Source organism: Eleutherodactylus coqui, chromosome 1, assembly GCF_035609145.1.
Source record: "Eleutherodactylus coqui strain aEleCoq1 chromosome 1, aEleCoq1.hap1, whole genome shotgun sequence".
Lineage (NCBI taxonomy): Eukaryota > Metazoa > Chordata > Amphibia > Anura > Eleutherodactylidae > Eleutherodactylus > Eleutherodactylus coqui.
In genome coordinates, this window is record NC_089837.1 from 333,396,727 (window position 1) to 333,417,547 (window position 20,821).

Below are 20,821 nucleotides of genomic sequence, written 5' to 3' on the forward strand. Positions count from 1 at the left end.
TGCTGGGACCTTGCTACAGCCAGCCAATCACTTGCTTAGGGGCGTAACATGGGCAGATACAGGCCATCGCTAGTTCTTCACCCATACTTGTGGTGGAGACAAGATACAATTGTACCCCACCCAACAGTAATTTAGGGACTATAAGACTTTCACTTTATCAGTGTCTAGTTAAAACTGCTTATGTTTCTGTTGCAGTATTCCTTTAAATGCAAACCAATCACATCCATGTCTGTGCCTTGTCATAAGTATGTGTGTATTTTAGCCTGAAGAAGAACCCTGCATTAGTTCGAAAGCTCGCTTTAACATCATGTATTTTTGTTAGCCATTAAAAGGTGTCATATCTACAAGATTACTTGGTTTCTCTTGCTGGGAACAATCACATTTTACTCTACTGGCTAACACCATACCAAACCTATGTTTTCATTATACACTATATGACAGACATTCTGAATGTTGGTACAGATGTTATCTCTTATAGGGGACAATTATCTGCTCATCTTTCCAGGTATATTACATATGGCAATACATAATAGTGACATTACATAATAGTTCGTCATATTACTATGAGAAACCACATCCTACAACACGGTATCATGCAGTAGTAGCATTCCATAATATTCTCACCCCAGACAATGGATCCATCAGAATCAGAATAGTTTCTTTTATTTAGCTATTGCATTTACATTTTAATTGAAGAATTACTGAAATATATTGTAATTAATATAAGTTAAAGTTAAGATCAGTTCACATAAACACATTGTGGGCTGCGGTTTACTTCCCTGAAATAGACTTTGAATGAGTCAAATAAATACAGTGTTGGCGGTATGGAGGGATGTTGTACTCGTCAAAGTCAAATTCCAGTACTTCTTCATTATGAAGAGTGCGGCACCAGCAAACATCCTTGCTGTAAGCAAAAAAATGGAAGATAAAATGACAGACATTAAAGATTGATACTTGAAGAGTATATAACACATGAAGAGTGAGCAGAGAATACCTGTATGGTTAAATGCAGTAATAGTTAATGGGGTTTTCCAGGCATAAATACTACTGATGATCTATCCTCGGGATAGGTCATCGATTGTTGATCAGCTGGGGTCCATCGGTCGGGAACTCGATCGATCAGCTGAGCGAGCGCATGCTGTCAGCACCGCAATAACACAGAGATCAGAGAGAAAGCAGCGGAAATCTCCGCGCCGACCTCTGTGTAGTGGCCGGCGCTTGTAAGTGCAGTCACGGCTCTCATTGAAAACAGTGGGAACCATGCCATGTTACAAGTGCCGGCCAGTACACAGGAGGTCAGCAGGAGGTTTCCGTGCTGACCTCTGTGTATTTAAATCAGAAGCTTTCACGCCAACCTCCCATGTAGTGGCCGGCGCTTGTAACTGCAGGCACGGCTTCTATTGATTTCAATGAGAGCTGTTTCTGCATTTTCAAACACCAGCCACTACATGGAGGTTGGCGCGGAGGCTTCCGCTCTGACCTCTGTTATTGCGGCGCTGACAGCATGCGCTTGCACAGCTGATCGGTTGGGGTCCCAAGCAGTGGACCCCGGCCGATCAATAGTATTTATGCCTGGAAAACCCCTTTAATATTTCAGTACTGTTTTGTAAAATTCAGTATGAGTACCACGGGCAATTAGGACTTTGAAAATTGGCTGTTGGCAGATCACTTTGTTTTAGTAGAAATGCAGGCGCATAGAGGAGGTAAGTTTAGGGCAACTTTGGCTAGTCTTATTTTGAGGGGCACAGAAGGCATTCTTACTTTAGGGGTGCAGATGAGGTATTACCTTTCAGTAACAGAAAGTGTGCATTGTTGCCTTGTGGGAGGGAACAGCGAGGAACTATTACTATGTGGTGGTTACTAAGTAAGGCACTATGACTGTGGGGTACTAGAGGCATTATTTCTTGCAGTGAGTACTATGGGGGAATTATTACTGTATGGAGGCACTATTACTTTGTAGGGTAGAAAACGGACACTGGTATTGTATGGGGCACAAAGGCAGGCATTGTTATTTATGGGAGTGCTGAGAGCTTCCTTGGGGGTAGCATCAGAAGGAAGAGAGTGTGCATAAACGGTCTGGAAGAAGCCTTCATGGTAGTCTAGACTGAGACAACAAAAGAGAAAAGTGAACTATTCCAATCAGAGGAAATGTCACCTATCATAACTGGAGGACTGTAATCATCATTATTGTGTAGAGCTGGTATCTGACTATTACCATTCCTGCCCGTATCACATCTTGTATCCAAGCTAGAGGTGGTACAACAGGGTAGTAGAGCCTCCATGCCCGCCTGTATCACATCTTGTATCCAAGCTAGAGGCGGTACAACAGGGTACTAGAGCCTCCATGCCCACCTGTATCACATCTTGTATCCAAGCTAGAGGCGGTACAACAGGGTACTAGAGCCTCCCTTCAAGTGTTTAGTTTTCCACAATAAATTATGCTTTTGCTCTGATATTGTAATCACTTGCTTCTATCAACCTTACAATCACACATAGAAAGTTGGCTGGGACATGAGTGGAAGCAATAGATCTGGGCTTTTGTAAGGTGAATTTTTAGTATTTTAATGCTATTCGAGTCTTAAGGATGCAGATAAAGCTGAAATGGCAGCCACTATAGACCAGGCAAAATATGCAGGGCATGAGTCCTAGATGCATGGTACTATCTTCTCAGTCCTATGTACAATTAAAATTAACAGTTGGTAATCAAAAAGAAATCAAAGAGCCCATATACTATTCTTGTACAAAGTCCCTCTGTTGGTGTCTGTTATGATATCCATGTGACCTAATAGGGCATATGGACAAAGGTTTTCATCATAAGAAACTAATGAACTAAATAATGATAATAATAATGTCATTACCTGCCAGTGGCAAGTGCAGCTATTAGGAATGCAAGCAGAAAAGCCAGGAGAACCGAGAGAATGACAACAATCACAATCATTCCTGCACTGCGCCCTCCAGGCCATGTATCAATAGTACTTGGACTCTTTCCTATTGAAAGAAAATACAATTTCACATACATATATATGTAGAAAGTGCAAACAATGATTGAATAGTGAAAACTGAATCTAGCAAATAGCCAATATTTTAGTATAGACTTTACAGTTACATCTGATTGCAGTATTTTTTAACAAAAAAAACACAAAAACATGCTACAAAAATGCCACCAAAAAGGCAGTGCGCAAAATTGCCATCAAGCAAGTTTTTTAGTGGTGGTAAATAAAAACGTGTAGTATTTACAACGTAGTTACAGGGTGGGCACCAATCACTTGCAAGTTAAGGCCCATTTACATGCAAAGATAATTTTTCGAACAATTGAAATAATCAAAGTTTTAGCGATCGCTTTGCATAAAGTATTAATAGGCACTAATGCCCATTAGTATTTTATCAGCCTCATTTGCATGCAAATGAGCTCCAGGAGCTACTTGCAGAACTCAGCAGGTGGTCTGAGCTCTGCAGTTAGCTCCATTGTTCTGGCATGGGCTGCTAAGACAAAACAATGTTATCTCTAGCTCCAATGGAGATAATAGCCTCCTGTTTGTTTTCTCTCATAGGCTGCAGAGAGAATACACTGTTATCTCCTGCCCCCAATGAAAACACAGCGTGCGGTCTGAACTATGGTTTTTAAGCTCAACTAAAAATCATTGTTCAGACAAAAATGCATGATGGTAACATTTACACACAACGATTATCGCTCAAAAGCCATCGTTTTAACGAATTTTGAGCGATAATCATTGCGTGTATATTTACTTTATTTTCCATCACAGAATGTTTTCCAGATCGAACAATACCCTAAGGGATGCTGATACCCCAGGACATAGGAATATTTTTTGAACCAGTTTATATATGGATATTGCCGATATTAATATGGACAAGCTTTTGACAACCTTTAACTACAGAACACAAGCCGCATATTTAATTCAGCACAACTTGTAGAGTAACTTCCAAATTTGCTGCATATTACATTCAACTAATCATTTCAACTTCCATGGACATTGTGCTTCAGTATGTCCTAGAAATAATGGTGGAATTCAGGTAATATGATTAAACTTGGACTGTATTTGGGGAATGAAAATGTACATTTATTTACTCTGTGCCGTGACAGACGCCACTTGCACATTTTCAGCACCCGACTTGAGGTTCTGACTGCCGGTTTACAGTTGTTAATTCATGTTTTGCAGTGTATATAGCTTGGCAGGATACAATGACCCCAACTTCCACATTATACAATATGTTTTTAATCATCATCCAGATAAATTGTGTAGAAGTGATGTAGAAATCTAACATGATTTCACTATATGATACCTGTTAGTAAGCTGATTTTTTCCGACCAGCGAGTCTCTTGGACTAGAGCGTTGTTCTTCAGCAAAACAAACTTAACCCTGAAATATAGAAGAGTTGTGTTTAAGTGGAATTGATAAGAATGCAGTTATAAATAAAGTATGAAACCATTTTCTGGTTTATGTGACATTGATTTAAATTGTGCTATATTTAATATAAATTACTTTAAATTGAAGCAATTTACAATATAAAGTCAACATTATTATTTTAAAATCCAACACAAACACCAATAAAATCAACATAATTTACTGGCAAATTTTGATGTGGATTTGTCATAGAAATGCTGTGAATTTCACTTTATGTATCTCCGTGACACATCCAGACCAAAATCCATTTAGTCCAGATTTGGTTGTGGCAGATTCTTACACCTTGTGTGAATGCACCCTTATGGACCACCTTATTCTATCCTCTTAACCTATTATGGACCAAGCGCGGTAGATATACAGCGCTTGGTCCTGGGCTTAAAGCCCCGCTGATAGTAAAATTATGGTGGGAATTTAAGCCTCCTGCTCTGAAATCAATCAGAGTCAGGACGGGTTGTCAGCTGTTAGTGACAGCTGACAACCCGGAGGAGAAGGCAGGAGGGGTTTTTAACCCTTTCTGCCTTTTTCTTCCCTGAGTACACAGTGCTCAATAAGCACTGTGACTAGAAAGTGAAAGCGGAAGTGTGACTTCCACTATGGGAGCCGGGGGGTCACGTGCTCACTGGGATTTCCTGCTACAGCGGAGCTGCAGGGTCATACTAGACCCCTGCCAGCTCTGCCAGTGACTAATGTCACTGCAGGGACTGTTTTCCACTGTAACTGGGGCTCCTATGGATGCCCCAGCTACAGTGGGAAAGTGTCAAATAAAAAAAAAACCCGAATGTCCCCCCAGAGGTCTTACTAGACGTCATGGGGGACATAGATAGTAAAAAAAAAACATAATTACATACACATATAAAACAAAATAACAATAAAACAACAATATATACATAAGAAAGAAAATAATGAAAAAACGACGCCAACCAAAATTGTTGCTATAAGCGCCCTGTAATCCAAAACCATACATATTATATGTCAAAATGTCCGAAACAAATAATGGCAACATCTAAAATAATCATTTTGATAAAATATTTTTTTTTCAATTATCTTACCGATAAGGTCCATTTTCTGTTAAAATGCCGTTACAAAATGGAACATTGTAGCAATTTGTTTCTAGTCCAACCAGAGTTATAGCCTTGGCTTCTGGAGCAGTATCAGCACATGGGGAGTTAGCCGCTGGCATTTGGTAGAGGTGGTAGTATTTTTTAGTTGAGAATAAGTTGTAATCAGATGGGTTACTGAGATCCTGTTTAGCCAAACTTGGCACAACTGGGAGAAGAAAAATGGAAATCCAATGAAAACAACAAAACCCTGTGTTTATTGATCATATTATGTCCGGACGTGCACACTGCCATAGGATTGCATTGGTTTATGTAATCCTACGCAGACAGCCACGATTTGACTGCATACACCCTGGGTTTATTGATCCTATTTAGAGATGAGCGAACGTACTCGATAAGGTCGATTTCGCAATCGAGCACCGCGATTTTCGAGTACTTCACTACTCGGGTGAAAAGTACTCGGGGGCGCCGTGGGTAAGCGGGGGGTTGCAGAGGGGAGTGGGGGGGGAGAGGGAGAGAGAGAGAGCTCCCACCTGTTCCGCGCTGCTACCCCCCGCTCCACCACGCCACGCCCCGCCCCACAGCGCCCCGAGTACTTTTCACCCGAGTAGTGAAGTACTCGAAAATCGCGGTGCTCGATTGCAAAATCGGCCTTACCGAGTATGTTTGCTCATCTCTAATCCTATTATGTCCTGACTGACATTTTTATACATTTTTTATTTTAATTTAATACTGAAAATGAACGTAACATTTTATTACTAGAGATGAGCGAACACCAAAATGTTCGGGTGTTCGTTATTCGAAACGAACTTCCCGCGATGTTCGAGGGTTCGTTTCGAATAACGAACCCCATTGAAGTCAATGGGCGACCCGAGCATTTTTGTATTTCGCCGATGCTCGCTAAGGTTTTCATGTGTGAAAATCTGGGCAATTCAAGAAAGTGATGGGAATGACACAGAAACGGATAGGGCAGGCGAAGGGCTACATGTTGGGCTGCATCTCAAGTTCACAGGTCCCACTATTAAGCCACAATACCGGCAAGAGTGGGCCCCCCCCCCCCCTCCCAACAACTTTTACTTCTGAAAAGCCCTCATTAGCATGGCATACCTTTGCTAAGCACCACACTCGCTACAACAAAGCACAATCACTGCCTGGATGACACTCCGCTGCCACTTCTCCTGGGTTACATGCTGACCAACCGCCCCCCCCTCCCCCCCACAGCGCACACCAAAGTGTCCCTGCGCAGCCTTCAGCTGCCCTCATGCCACACCACCCTCATGTCTATTTAGAAGTGCGTCTGCCATGAGGAGGAACCGCAGGCACACACTGCAGAGGGTTGGCACGGCTAGGCAGCGACCCTCTTTAAAAGGGGCGGGGCGATAGCCCACAATGCTGTACAGAAGCAATGAGAAATATAATCCTGTGCCACCGCCATCAGGAGCTGCACACGTGGGCATAGCAATGGGAAACCTATGTGCCACACACTATTCATTCTGTCAAGGTGTCTGCATGCCCCAGTCAGACTGGTAATATGTACCTTAACAGTAACCGCGTTGGTGGTAATGTGGTGGTGACTGCGGACCTAGTAGCACGGTTGTATTTTGTTGGTTTTCGGAATGCGGCCAGGATTAAGTGGGCCGTGGCGGGGGGATGGTGTGGGGGCTCTCTTGTTGTGTCGGTAAAGGTGAAATTCTTGGACTGCCACCAGACGAACCAATGCAAAGGCATTTGCCAAGAATGTTTTCCCTGTTGGAGGAGGAGGGGGATGTTTTTGAGGCACTACGTGTCCTCTCCACGTGTCCGTGGTTATATGCACCTTAACAGTAACCGCGTTGGTGGTAATGTGGTGGTGACTGCGGACCTAGTAGCACGGTTGTATTTTGTTGGTTTTCGGAATGCGGCCAGGATTAAGTGGGCCGTGGCGGGGGGATGGTGTGGGGGCTCTCTTGTTGTGTCGGTAAAGGTGAAATTCTTGGACTGCCACCAGACGAACCAATGCAAAGGCATTTGCCAAGAATGTTTTCCCTGTTGGAGGAGGAGGGGGATGTTTTTGAGGCACTACGCGTCCTCTCCACGTGTCCGTGGTTATATGCACCTTAACAGTAACCGCGTTGGTGGGAAATGGCCTCGCCGCCATCATGTCTTTGGGAAGCCTCTGTTTCCACACCCCAGAGACATACCATTAGCAGCGGTATAGGCAGAGCCCAGAATTCGTAACATTTCAGCCGTAGCATTAGGACAGGCCCCACTAACATATCAGTAGCAGCATTATAGGAGGAGCGCAGTCTTCGTTCCATGTCAGCAATAGTAGCACTCAAGACAGGCCCCAGTAACAATTCCGAAGCAGCAGTATAGCGGGAGCGCAGTCTTCGTTCCATGTCAGCAATAGTAGCACTCAAGACAGGCCCCAGTAACAATTCCGAAGCAGCAGTATAGCGGGAGCGCAGTCTTCATTCCATGTCAGCAATAGTAGCACTCAAGACAGGCCCCAGTAACAATTCCGAAGCAGCAGTATAGCGGGAGCGCAGTCTTAGTTCCATTTCAGTAGCCTTAGTATAGCCAAGGCCCAAGTTACATTTATGTAGCTAAAGTGTAGGCCAACCCCACACACCTTTCTGTACCATGAGTGCAGGCGAAGAACATACAAATTGCTATGATTACACTGTAGGTGAGGGCCCCAAAAAATTGGTGTACCAACAGTACTAATGTACCTCAGTAAAAATTGGCCATGCCCAACCAAGATGGCAGGTGAATCGCTTTGGTTAATGTGGCTTAAGTGGTAACTAGGCCTGGAGGCAGCCCAGTGTAACGAAAAATTGGTTCAAGTTAAAGTTCCAATTGAAAGCGCATTGAAACTTATAAAAATTGTTCAGAAAAATTATTTGAGTGAGCCTTGTGGCCCTAAGAAAAATTGCCCGTTCAGCGTGATTACGTGAGGTTTCAGGAGGAGGAGCAGGAGGAGGAGGAGGCATATTAGACACAGATTGATGAAGCAGAAATGTCCCCGTTTTGGATGGTGAGAGAGAACGTAGCTTCCATCCGCGGGTGCAGCCTACGTATTGCTTACGTATCGCTGCTGTCCGCTGGTGGAGAACAGAAGTCTGGGGAAATCCAGCCTTTGTTCATCTTGATGAGTGTTAGCCTGTCGGCACTGTCGGTTGACAAGCGGCTACGCTTATCTGTGATGATTCCCCCAGCCGCACTAAACACCCTCTCCGACAAGACGCTAGCCGCAGGACAAGCAAGCACCTCCAGGGCATACAGCGCTAGTTCAGGCCACGTGTCCAGCTTCGATACCCAGTAGTTGTAGGGGGCAGAGGCGTCACCGAGGATGGTCGTGCGATCGGCTACATACTCCCTCACCATCCTTTTACAGTGCTCCCGCCGACTCAGCCTTGACTGGGGAGCGGTGACACAGTCTTGCTGGGGAGCCATAAAGCTGGCCAGGCCCTTAAAGACTGTTGCACTGCCTGGGATGTACATGCTGCTCGATCTCCGCACCTCCCCTGCTACCTTGCCCTCGGTACTGCGCCTTCTGCCACTAGCGCTGTCGGCTGGGAATTTTACCATCAGCTTGTCCGCAAGGGTCCTGTGGTATAGCAACACTCTCGAACCCCTTTCCTCTTCGGGAATGAGAGTGGGCAGGTTCTCCTTATAGCGTGGGTCGAGCAGTGTGTACACCCAGTAATCCGTTGTGGCCAGAATGCGTGCAACGCTAGGGTCACGAGAAAGGCATCCTAACATGAAGTCAGCCATGTGTGCCAGGGTACCAGTACGCAACACATGGCTGTCTTCACTAGGAAGATCACTTTCAGGATCCTCCTCCTCCTCCTCCTCCTCCTCAGGCCATACACGCTGAAAGGATGACAGGCAATCAGCCGGTGTACCGTCAGCAGCGGGCCAAGCTGTCTCTTCCCCCTCCTCCTCATGCTCCTCCTCCTCCTCCTGTACGCGCTGAGAAATAGACAGGAGGGTGCCCTGACTATCCAGCGGCATACTGTCTTCCACCGCCCCCGTTTCCGAGCGCAAAGCAGCTGCCTTTATGGTTTGCAGGGAATTTCTCAAGATGCATAGCAGAGGAATGGTGACGCTAATGATTGTAGCATCGCCGCTCACCACCTGGGTAGACTCCTCAAAATTACCAAGGACATGGCAGATGTCTGCCAACCAGGCCCACTCTTCTGAAAGGAATTGAGGAGGCTGACTCCCACTGCGCCGCCCATGTTGGAGTTGGTATTCGACTATAGCTCTACGCTGTTCATAGAGCCTGGCCAACATGTGGAGCGTAGAGTTCCACCGTGTGGGCACGTCGCACAGCAGTCGGTGCACTGGCAGCTTAAAGTGATGTTGCAGGGTGCCAGCGTCTGTGTGGGACTTGCGGAAATGTGCGCAGAGCCGGCGCGCCTTTACGAGCAGGTCTGACAAGCGTGGGTAGCTTTTCAGAAAGCGCTGAACCACCAAATTAAAGACGTGGGCCAGGCATGGCACGTGCGTGAGGCTGCCGAGTTGCAGAGCCGCCACCAGGTTACGGCCGTTGTCACACACGACCATGCCCGGTTGGAGGCTCAGCGGCGCAAGCCAGCGGTCAGTCTGCTGTGTCAGACCCTGCAGCAGTTCGTGGGCCGTGTGCCTCTTATCGCCTAAGCTGAGTAGTTTCAGCACGGCCTGCTGACGCTTGCCCACCGCTGTGCTGCCACACCGCACGACACCGACTGCTGGCGACATGCTGCTGCTAACACATCTTGATTGCGAGACAGAGGAGGAGGAGGAGGAGGGTGCTTTAGTGGAGGAAGCATACACCTCCGCAGATACCACCACCGAGCTGGGGCCCGCAATTCTGGGGGTGGGTAGGACGTGAGCGGTCCCAGGCTCTGACTCTGTCCCAGCCTCCACTAAATTCACCCAATGTGCCGTCAGGGAGATGTAGTGGCCCTGCCCGCCTGTGCTTGTCCACGTGTCCGTTGTTAAGTGGACCGTGGCAGTAACCGCGTTGGAGAGGGCGCGTACAATGTTGCGGGAGACGTGGTCGTGCAGGGCTGGGACGGCATATCGGGAAAAGTAGTGGCGACTGGGAACCGAGTAGCACGGGGCCGCCGCCTCCATGATACTTTTGAAGGACTCAGTTTCCACAACCCTATACGGCAGCATCTCAAGGCTGATGAATTTTGCTATGCGGACGGTTAACGTTTGAGCGTGCGGGTGCGTGGCGGCGTACTTGCGCTTGCGCTCCAACAGTTGCGCAAGCGACGGCTGGACGGTGCGCTGAACTACACTGCTGGATGGGGCCGAGGACAGCGGAGATGAGGGTGTGGGTGCAGGCCATGAGGCGGTAGTGCCCGTGTCCTGAGAGGGGGGTTGGATCTCAGTGGCAGGTTGGGGCACAGGGGGAGAGGCAGGGGTGCAAACCGGAGGCGCTGAACGGCCTTCGTCCCACCTTGTGGGGTGCTTGGCCATCATATGTCTGCGCATGGTAGTGGTGGTGAGGCTGTTGGTGTTGGCTCCCCGGCTGAGCTTTGCGCGACAAAGGTTGCACACCACTGTTCGTCGGTCGTCAGGCGTCTCTGTGAAAAACTGCCAGACCTTAGAGCACCTCGGCCTCTGCAGGGTGGCATGGCGCGAGGGGGCGCTTTGGGAAACAGTTGGTGGATTATTCGGTCTGGCCCTGCCTCTACCCCTGGCCACCGCACTGCCTCTTGCAACCTGCCCTGCTGATGCCCTTGACTCCCCCTCTGAAGACCTGTCCTCCTGAGTAAGCGTTGCACACCAGGTGGGGTCAGTCACCTCATCGCCCTGCTGCTCTTCCTCCGAATCCTCTGTGCGCTGCTCCCTCGGACTTACTGCCCTTACTACTACCTCACTGCAAGACAACTGTGTCTGATCGTCCTCCTCACCCACAGAAAGTTGTTGAGACAGTTGGCGGAAGTCCCCAGCCTCTTCCCCTGGACCCCGGGAACTTTCGAATGGTTGGGCATCAGTGACGATAAACTCCTCTGGTGGGAGAGGAACCGCTGCTGCCCAATCTAAGCAGGGGCCCGAGAACAGTTCCTGGGAGTGTTCCCGCTCCTGAGCAGGTGACATTGTAGTGGAGTGAGGAGGCTGGGAGGAAGGAGGAGCAGCAGACAGAGGATTCGGATTTGCAGCAGTGGACGGCGCAGAACTGCGTGTTGACGATAGGTTGCTCGAAGCACTTTCTGCCATCCAGGACAGGACCTGCTCACACTGCTCATTTTCTAATAACCGTCTCCCGCGTGGACCCATTAATTGGGCGATGAATGTGGGGACGCCAGAAACGTGCCTCTCTCCTAATCGCGCAGCAGTCGGCTGCGACACACCTGGATCAGGAGCTCGGCCTGTGCCCACACCCTGACTTGGCCCTCCGCGTCCTCGGCCGCGTCCACGTCCTCTAGGCCTACCCCTACCCCTCAGCATGCTGTATTACCAGTGATTTGATTTCACAGGCAGGAAATAAATTGGCGCAAGACTGCAGGCCAAATATAATTTTTTCCCTTTTTTGAAAACGAAAGGCCCCACTGCCTCTAGTGAATGAATAATCTAAGTTTTATAACTGTGCTGTGGCCCTGCTAATGTGTCACAGAACGTGAGGGTAGCAGAGTTATTATAACTCTGGCAGAGCAGGTATTTTTTTTCCCAATTAAGGAAAGCAAATGGCGAAGCCAGCAGTAAACCGTAGCTGGGTGCATCTGATTTTTAAACGTTGCACACGCAGCCGACACGTGTCCACCGCCCTTAGGACGGACAGAGGCAGGACAAATAGAATTATTTTCAGTTTTTTTCCACCAAAAGGCAGCACTGCGTATATTCAATGAACATGAGAAGTTTAATAACTGTGCTGTGGCCCTGCTAATGTGGCACAGAACTTGAGGGTAGCAGAGTTATTAACTCTGGCAGAGCAGGTATTTTTTTTTCCAATTAAGGAAAGCAAATGGCGAAGCCAGCAGTAAACCGTAGCTGGGTGCGTCTGATTTTTAAACGTTGCACACGCAGCCGACACGTGTCCACCGCCCTTAGGACGGACAGAGGCAGGACAAATAGAATTATTTTCAGTTTTTTTCCACCAAAAGGCAGCACTGCGTATATTCAATGAACATGAGAAGTTTAATAACTGTGCTGTGGCCCTGCTAATGTGGCACAGAACTTGAGGGTAGCAGAGTTATTAACTCTGGCAGAGCAGGTATTTTTTTTTCCAATTAAGGAAAGCAAATGGCGAAGCCAGCAGTAAACCGTAGCTGGGTGCGTCTGATTTTTAAACGTTGCACACGCAGCCGACACGTGTCCACCGCCCTTAGGACGGACAGAGGCAGGACAAATAGAATTATTTTCAGTTTTTTTCCACCAAAAGGCAGCACTGCGTATATTCAATGAACATGAGAAGTTTAATAACTGTGCTGTGGCCCTGCTAATGTGGCACAGAACTTGAGGGTAGCAGAGTTATTATAACTCTGGCAGAGCAGGTATTTTTTTTCCAAATTAAGGAAAGCAAATGGCGAAGCCAGGAGTAAAACGTAGCTGGGTGCGTCTGATTTTTAAACGTTGCACACGCAGCCGACACGTGTCCACCGCCCTTAGGACGGACAGAGGCAGGACAAATAGAATTATTTTCACTTGTTTTACAAGCAAAAGGCCGCACTGCGTATATTCAATGAATAATAACTGTGTTGTGGCCCTGCCTACACAATTCTTTCCCTGCAGTATCAATGGAGGGTGCAATGCTCTGCAGAGGCGATTTTGAGAAGAATAAAAATATGCAGCACAGCTAACAGCAGCCAGCACAGTACTGCACACGGTTAAATATGGCCCTAGAAAGGACCGTTGAGGTTCTTGAAGGCTACACTCACTCCTAACACTCTCCCTGCCTATGCAACACTTCTGTCCCTAATGCTGGGTGCAACGCTCTGCAGAGCCGATTTTGAGAAAAAAAAAAATTGCCACCGCTAACAGCAGCCAACACACAGCTATCAGTGGCCCTAATAAGGACCTTTGGGGGTCTTGAAGCCTACACTAACTACCAATTCTTTCCCTACAGCAGCTGCGGTACAAACAGCACTGTCCCTCACTAACTCACAACACATCTGAGGCGAGCCGCGGGAGGGGCCGACTTTTATATTAGGCGGACACCTGATCTCCCCAGCCACTCACTGCAGGGGGGTGGTATAGGGCTTGAACGACGCAGGGGGAAGTTGTAATGCCTTCCCTGTCTTTCAATTGGCCAGAAAAGCGCGCTAACGTCTCAGGGAAGGAAGTGAAAGTAACCCGAACACCGCATGGTGTTCGTTACGAATAACGAACATCCCGAACACCCTAATATCCGCACGGATATCAAGTTCGAACGAACACGTTCGCTCATCTCTATTTATTACCCATTGTACTTAATCATTCAGAAGTCTGAAATTATTTTTTTTTAATTCAGGCTGATGATCATCAACAGGATGTGTCACTCCAGTGTGAAAACAAGTGTACTTTATTAGAGTAGGCTTCCATGCAGCATCTTTACCGCTGCTACCGCAGTGCCTAGAGCCCTGTGATCATTAACAATGAACTATTAGTAACTACTTAGATGAGTAGTGAGCTACAGTGAGCAGGAGCGTGTGGCCACACCACTGCTACATCTCAAGCGTGTCTCGGATGCATGGTAGCCATAAAGCAGATACTGCGTGGACCCTACTTTCCAGTAGAAGTGCTGATATACTGACATACTGCATCTGCAGTCACAGCTGATATGGGATATAGTAGACAATACTTAATGCTGAATAATGGCTGCCTGAGTATTTAAAGTGGCCAATAATACAGCAGGGTTACTTTATTTTTGGAAGGAATTATACTGCTGGGGTCGACAGGTAGCCCACGGATAATAATAGTCTATGTGTCTCTTCTTGATTCTTCACACGGACCATAGGAATTTCCCATGTGCTTTCTTGTTTATATTTTGATTTTCTGAACCTTCTGGACCTGCAGAATATTTGTTTCTTAATGGAAGCATTAGTAAGACCATCTATAGACAAATGCATTGCTGTTCACATGCAGCTATTGCGTGATCATTCCATTCCATTGAAGCTTATTCACAAGGTGTATGCCTAGATGGAGCTATATAGCATTATCTGCACTACTAGGTTGTGCACACGGAAGGATTACGCCAAACAGAATCCTCAAAAAAAAAACACAGTACTCGCGTCGTCTTCTCATTGAAATCTATTGCATGTTAGCGAAGTGTATAAATGATGCGTTTCGACCTGTCCAGCCTGACATTGAAAGAAAATAGCCGAACTGAGTCTCAAGCTCATGACTTCAACTACGGTCACCCTAGCATGCATATAATATAACAGTTCCCATTGTGTCTCCCATTTATGACATCACCAGGAATAAATAGAATGAATCTAGTACTTAGTTCAATCTTCTCATACATGGATTCCACCTCCTTTGTTACAAACTATATAAAGGTTTCTACTGGGTGGTGTTATCTTGGGAGAGAGGTTATTTTTCAGTCTTAAACCAAATATGACATATTTATCGAATGTGGCCCCCCCATATGTAAAAGCATATATTGTGAAGGCCAATTTATGAACATGATCTTTTTTGGAAACATGCCAAAGTTTGGCATAGGTTTATCGATGATGTGTTTTGCATATGGGAACGGCTACACGAGACCCTAAATACCTTATTTCAGGGTATTAACTCCATTTGCAGGGAGTTGACATTTACTCAGACAATTGTTAAAGATGATAGGGAGGCCTTACATGGATTTGTGTAAACAAGATGGCAGATAGAAATCATGTTTCGCACTATGTCGCATCCCCCTGGATAAGAACAAACTATTCTAAGATTTCAAAGGGTGTGTAAAATAATGTCTGATGGGTATAAATGTAAAGAAAGATTGAGCGAAATGGAGGACAGGGACTTTAAGGAGAGGAATACCTGAGGAAACTGTTGGAGGAGGAACGTAAAGATTCGTACATTTCTCAAGAGAAGAAATCTGTAATGGGGCGCATCCCATTTATCTTGAAGTATCATCCATATAATAATAGAGTTGATCAGACAGTGTGTAAATATTGGTCTGACTTGCAGGGGGTATAACCTGCATTTACAGGAAAATACTCAATTGCCTTTGATTTGTAGTAAAAAGTCAAGAAATCTGAGAGATCTACCAGTAAAAACAGATCTCGGGAGTGAAGTAAAAGTGTCATGTTAAGGGTTTCTGGCAGCCAGGAGTAATAGAACCTTCCCTTGTTTACACTGCAATCAGTGTTCAAACATAATTAAAGGAGAAAATTTATTTCACCCACATACGTTACTTATATTGTATATATTGTTGCTAGGGTGATAATAGTTTATGTCATCAGGTTGAGACTTAGATCGGCTATTTATTTTCAATGTGAATGTTAATATGGAAGAGAGTTGAAAAAAGCTGGATGACCCAAAATTAGAGATGAGCGAGCATACTCGCTAAGGACAATTACTCGAGTGAGCATTGCCCTTAGCAAGTACCTGCCCGCTCGGAAGAAAAGATTCGGCTGCCGGCACGAGGCAGCAGAGAGTTGTGGGAGTGAGCAGGAAGGAGCGGGGGGAGAGAGGGAGAGAGAAATCTCCCCTCTGTTCCCCCCCTGCTCTCCCCGGCCGCTCCCCGCCCCCCGCCGGCACCCGAATCTTTCTTCCGAGCAGCCAGGTACTCGCTAAGGGCAATGCTCGCTCGAGTAATTGCCCTTAGCGAGTATGCTCACTCATCTTTACCCAAAATGCATCCTGTATAAAGTATACTTCCTTAACACATAATAAAGTTCATTGAGCAGAAGAAGCAAGTGCGGACACTGGGGCAGCAATGATCCTGTGTACTGACTGTACTTCTGGCCTTTGTGGCATGCACCTAAATGCATCTTTATTAAAATACTAACAATGATCTGTCTGTCCGTGCGTGAGTGAGTTACATGCTCCGGCCCTTATCACATGATGGTGACATTATCAAAGGTCCTTCATCCCGAGTAAGTGAGTTACATGTTCTGCCCCTGATCACATGATGGTGACATCATCACAGGTGCACAGATGCATTGTGCCACCAGAAACACTGGTACTATATAATTTCCTAATATTTACTAGTCAAACTACTAACGACCACTTGTCTGTGAGTATGTATGTACGTGTGTGTGATTCTTATGCTCCACCCCTGGTGATGTCATCGCTCTGCCTCATGGTGATGTCATTAAAGGTCCTACAACATATATAAAACACAGAGTCTGACCGACAGAAGAAGAACACAATTAGGGTTCTTGAAAAGGGGAGGACAAAAATAACAGAATTAGAATACAACTAAACTGCTATTATGTCAGACACAACTCAGCAGTCCTGACAGAACACAGTGACCTACTGCCACTACAGAGATCCAGTGGGCTGAAGGACCTGTGGTGATGTCACTGCTGTGGGAGGAGGCAAGCTGTGTTTGTCTTTTGTGGTAATCAAGCTACTGTGTGTGTGATGTCCTAATAATTACTAATATATATATATATATATGTGTGTGTGTGTGTGTGTGTGTGTGTGATGTGCCACCAGAAACACTGCTACTATAATGTTCTTATAATTACTAGTATTCTATTATACATAAAAGAACATTTATGTTTCTAAAGCAACAACATTTTTAATGCAAGTATATTACAGAAATTATAAGATTAACACAACTTATAGATGAGTGGAGGTTAGCTGAAAAGTTAGTGCTTCCTTAAAGGGGTTTTGTCATTAAAAGAAAAATTATCTAAACTTACCTATCCCTTCCCCGTCAGTCTCCTTATCCCATCTTCTCCTTGTTGAGCTTCTCCAGTGCCCCAGGTCAGCTCACTGCAGGTTGGCCCCAGCTTGTTATGAAGGCTGCTTTATCAAAAACTCCTTCCTGCTGGGTCAGTGAAGGTCACATCCCTGTGCTGTTGCTTTACTGCCTAGGAAGGAATTGTAATCTATTTCAGAGATAGCTCGCATGAGCAATCTCTGAAGAAGATAGGCAGTCCTCCTGCTGGCCTGTGAGCTGTGACGTAATGTACATTGGCAGACTGTAACCTCACAGGAAGGAGAAGAATCAGGCAGCTGGAGCTGAAGTGAGCCCCCAGACTGCAGAAGAAAGGAGAAGATAGGTGATGTGAAGATCTGGTAAGTAGACTGATGGGGAAGGAATAGATAAGTAGAGCATTTTTCTTTTTTAGTGACAGAACCCCTTTAATTAACAACCATGCCTGTATATTAACAGTAAAGCAGTGTAGTACTATCCAATATATTTCTAATTTACTACTGTGTATAGATATACTGTACATTTTGCTAACGAATCTGAGCACATAAATAGCAGCTAATTGCTGAGATAAAATCCTTGATATATGGCTAATAGAGATGAGCGAGTATACTCGCTAAAGACAATTGCTCGAGCGAGCATTGCCTTTAGCGAGTACCTGCCCGCTCGAGACAAAAGGTTCGGGTGCCGGCGGCGAGCAGGGAGCTGCAGGGGAGAACGGGCCGGAACGGAGGGGAGATCTCTCTCTCCCTCTCTCCCCCCTGCTCCCTCCTGCTGACTGCCGCTACTCACCGCTCCCCCGCGCCGGCACCCGAACCTTTCGTCTCGAGCGGGCAGGTACTCGCTAAAGGCAATGCTCGCTCGAGCAATTGCCTTTAGTGAGTATACTCGCTCATCTCTAATGGCTAATGAAGATTACAGTATAACAATATATTCACATACCTGTGTCCAGTGCAATAACCAACCACACATCAGTTGTGTTATACTGCTGAAAGATGCATTGTGGTTCGTCAAGTGCAAAACTGTTATTTGTCAGTCTCCCTACAAGTGACTTCATTGTAAGTTGAGGAACATAAAATCGAACCTCTAAACAAGAACAGAATAATTAATAGTATTTCATTTATAGTAATTCTGTCCAGGATCACATTAGCCCAACATAGTCCACTGGTGGTTCTGGGATCAGACATTAAAGGGAAACTGCAAGGTGCCTCTTGCTGTCCTCTGAGGGCAGCAAAGTATAATGATAGACACGCTGATTTCAGCAAGAAATTAATATATATCGCAAGATGATCGCTCAAATGTTGAGCAATCACCTTGCGCTCCGGAGGATGCAGAGGATAAGCAGGGGGCCACTTGTTCTCTGCATCCAGCTGTTCCCCCCTGGGAGCGCCCGACTGTCATATAGCTGAGTGCTCCCAGAGGAGGATGCAGAGAACAAGCAGGCGGCCGCTTGTTCTCTGCATCCAGCTGTTTCCCGCTCGGAGCGGCCGGCTGTTATACAGCCGAGCGCTCCCAGCGGAGGATGCAGAAGACAAGTGGGGTGACCCTGCTTGCCTTCTGCATCAAACTGTTCCCTGCTCTGAGCGCCTAGCTGTTGTACAGCCGAGCGCTCTGAGCAAAGGATGCGGAAGACAAGCGGGGTGTTCCTGCTTGTCTTCTGCATCCAGCTGTTGCCTGCTCTGAGTGCCTGGCTGTTGTACGGATGAGCGCTCTGAGCAAAGGATTCAGAAGACAAGTGGGGTGTCCCCGCTTGCCTTCTACATCCAGATGTTTTCTGCACAGAGCGAAGTATGGAGAACAGAGTTGGACAGCTCTGTTCTTCATACCAAGCCTGTCATCAGGGAGCGGGATACAGCTGAAACAATAGTATCAGCTATATCTCGCTTTGAATCCCTGATAAGACATGCTAAAAGACAATGACGAGCGACGGCTTAGCGGAACTGCACGATATCAGTGCAGTTACACACACCGATTATTGTTCAAAAGACGGCTTTGAGCAAATTTTGAGTGATAATCGTTGTGTCTAAATGGGCCATTAGAGATCCTATCTGAAACTGCACAGATAAAAATGCACTACACGTGCTCACTTGAGATGAGCAAGCATACACGTTAAGGGACAATACCCGAGCGAGTATCGTCCTTTTCGAGTACCTGCCTGCTCGTTAGAAAAAATTCAGGTGCCGGCGGGGGTGAACGGGGGGGGGGAGATCTCTCTCTCTCCCACCCCCGCTCCCCCCTGCTCACTCCCGCAACCCACCGCTCATCCCTGCCGGCACCCGAATCTTTTCTGACGAGCAGGCAGATACTCGAAAAGGACGATACTCACTCGAGTATTGTCCCTTAACGAGTATGCTCCCTCATCTCTAGTGTTCACACTTTGTAATATAATACTATATCATATTATATTCTATATATATATAAATGTGGTCTACACATATTATATATATACAATTAATTTGGAGCAGATTTAGCAGAAAGAATTTGCAAGGCCTTTAATAAATTTACATTTATTACCATCAGTACATGATTTATTGATATATTTGAATACAAAGTGGCTTCAATTCAGCATTAAACAGTTCATTTCAATCTGTCTGCCTCTCGCTTCACATTCAGTAAACAAAATGCACAGTTCATAAGTATTGCTTCTCACTTCAGGAAAGAAAGTTCTGCTAATTTTTAGTATTGCCTAAAGCTTGAAAGTGACCGTCTGATTGTAAATTTCTGTTTTCTTCTAAACAACCCGTTTTAAATAGGAAAACTCTAAAAACTAAATGCCCACTTGCTAACAGAAGTAATGTTTTACTGTTTATCACGACAAGCAACAAAATTCTTATATTTTTCAAAGATCAGTCACCATTCTACTGTCATTATGACAAACAAGGTAAGTATAAGTAGCTACAGTAGGCATCACTTCCAACGCTAGTTATATTTAAACCTGGAGGAATTGTCTGAAGCCAACACCTTCCTCCATACACAAGATGCAATATACTCTGGAAATAATTAGCTCATGCTCTAATGCTTAGAAAAGATAAAGTACTTTACCTGCAAATGTGGCTTTGGCCCCCAGCAGCAGGAGCCCCAGTTTTATGAGCAGATCCATAATGGGATGATGTATTGTGATATTAATGCAGTGGTGTAAGACGTGAGCAAACGGGGTACTTCTTGGTCTTACTCCACATCAAGCTTAACTTTAAACAAATGACTGTGAAGGGTTGGTGTCTCCCCTGGGGATATAATGGCGTCTTTTAAGTTCATACATTCCTGACATAACTAAGAGAAGAACACCGGACCAACGTGGCAGGTTTGTGTAAAAGTACAAATAGTGAAGCATAATAAGAGGTTATGTTGTAAAAACATTTTTAGTGGATCTCTCCATTTCCTGAGACCAAAATTCATCAACCCCTACTAATGAAGTCATTTTAGACATTTCATTATGTGATCACATTGGTTCAGTGACCCCAATTAACAAGGATGTGGCTGAGTAAATATCAATCTAGGTGTGGTAAAAATGTGTTTTTTTGTGTTATTTTTAGTCAGACAAACCCTTACTGGAGGTAAAG

The 20,821-nt window shown here is 45.8% G+C and overlaps 1 protein-coding gene across 2 annotated transcripts; it reads right to left on the reverse strand.

Moving 5' to 3' along the window:
• Window positions 1–637: 637 nt before the first annotated feature.
• Window positions 638–20,474, reverse strand: LOC136576386 (uroplakin-3b-like). Of its 2 annotated transcripts, XM_066575630.1 has the most exons (6): window positions 20,304–20,473; window positions 18,204–18,347; window positions 5,474–5,690; window positions 4,303–4,379; window positions 2,859–2,988; window positions 638–904 (listed from the first exon to the last, which is right to left on the reverse strand). In XM_066575630.1, exons 1-6 carry the CDS (start codon window positions 20,359–20,361, stop codon window positions 772–774), a joined length of 759 nt encoding a protein of 252 aa, XP_066431727.1. In that variant the 5' UTR covers window positions 20,362–20,473; the 3' UTR covers window positions 638–771. The 2 variants fall into 2 exon arrangements, with proteins under 2 accessions (XP_066431727.1, XP_066431733.1); XM_066575636.1 differs by lacking the exon at window positions 18,204–18,347 and having other exon boundaries at window positions 20,304–20,474.
• Between the last annotated feature and the right edge of the window lie 347 nt (window positions 20,475–20,821).

What these genes read in the sequence shown, in the direction of transcription:
- LOC136576386 (XM_066575630.1), bottom strand. Translation starts at nt 20,361, where the DNA reads ATGGATCTGCTCATAAAACTGGGGCTCCTGCTGCTGGGGGCCAAAGCC. An exon ending in GGCCAAAGCCACATTTGCAG is followed by an intron (nt 18,348 to 20,303) that starts GTAAAGTACTTT and finishes GTTCTTGTTTAG; the next exon opens with AGGTTCGATTTTATGTTCCT. An exon ending in AAAAATCAGCTTACTAACAG is followed by an intron (nt 2,989 to 4,302) that starts GTATCATATAGT and finishes TTCTTTCAATAG; the next exon opens with GAAAGAGTCCAAGTACTATT.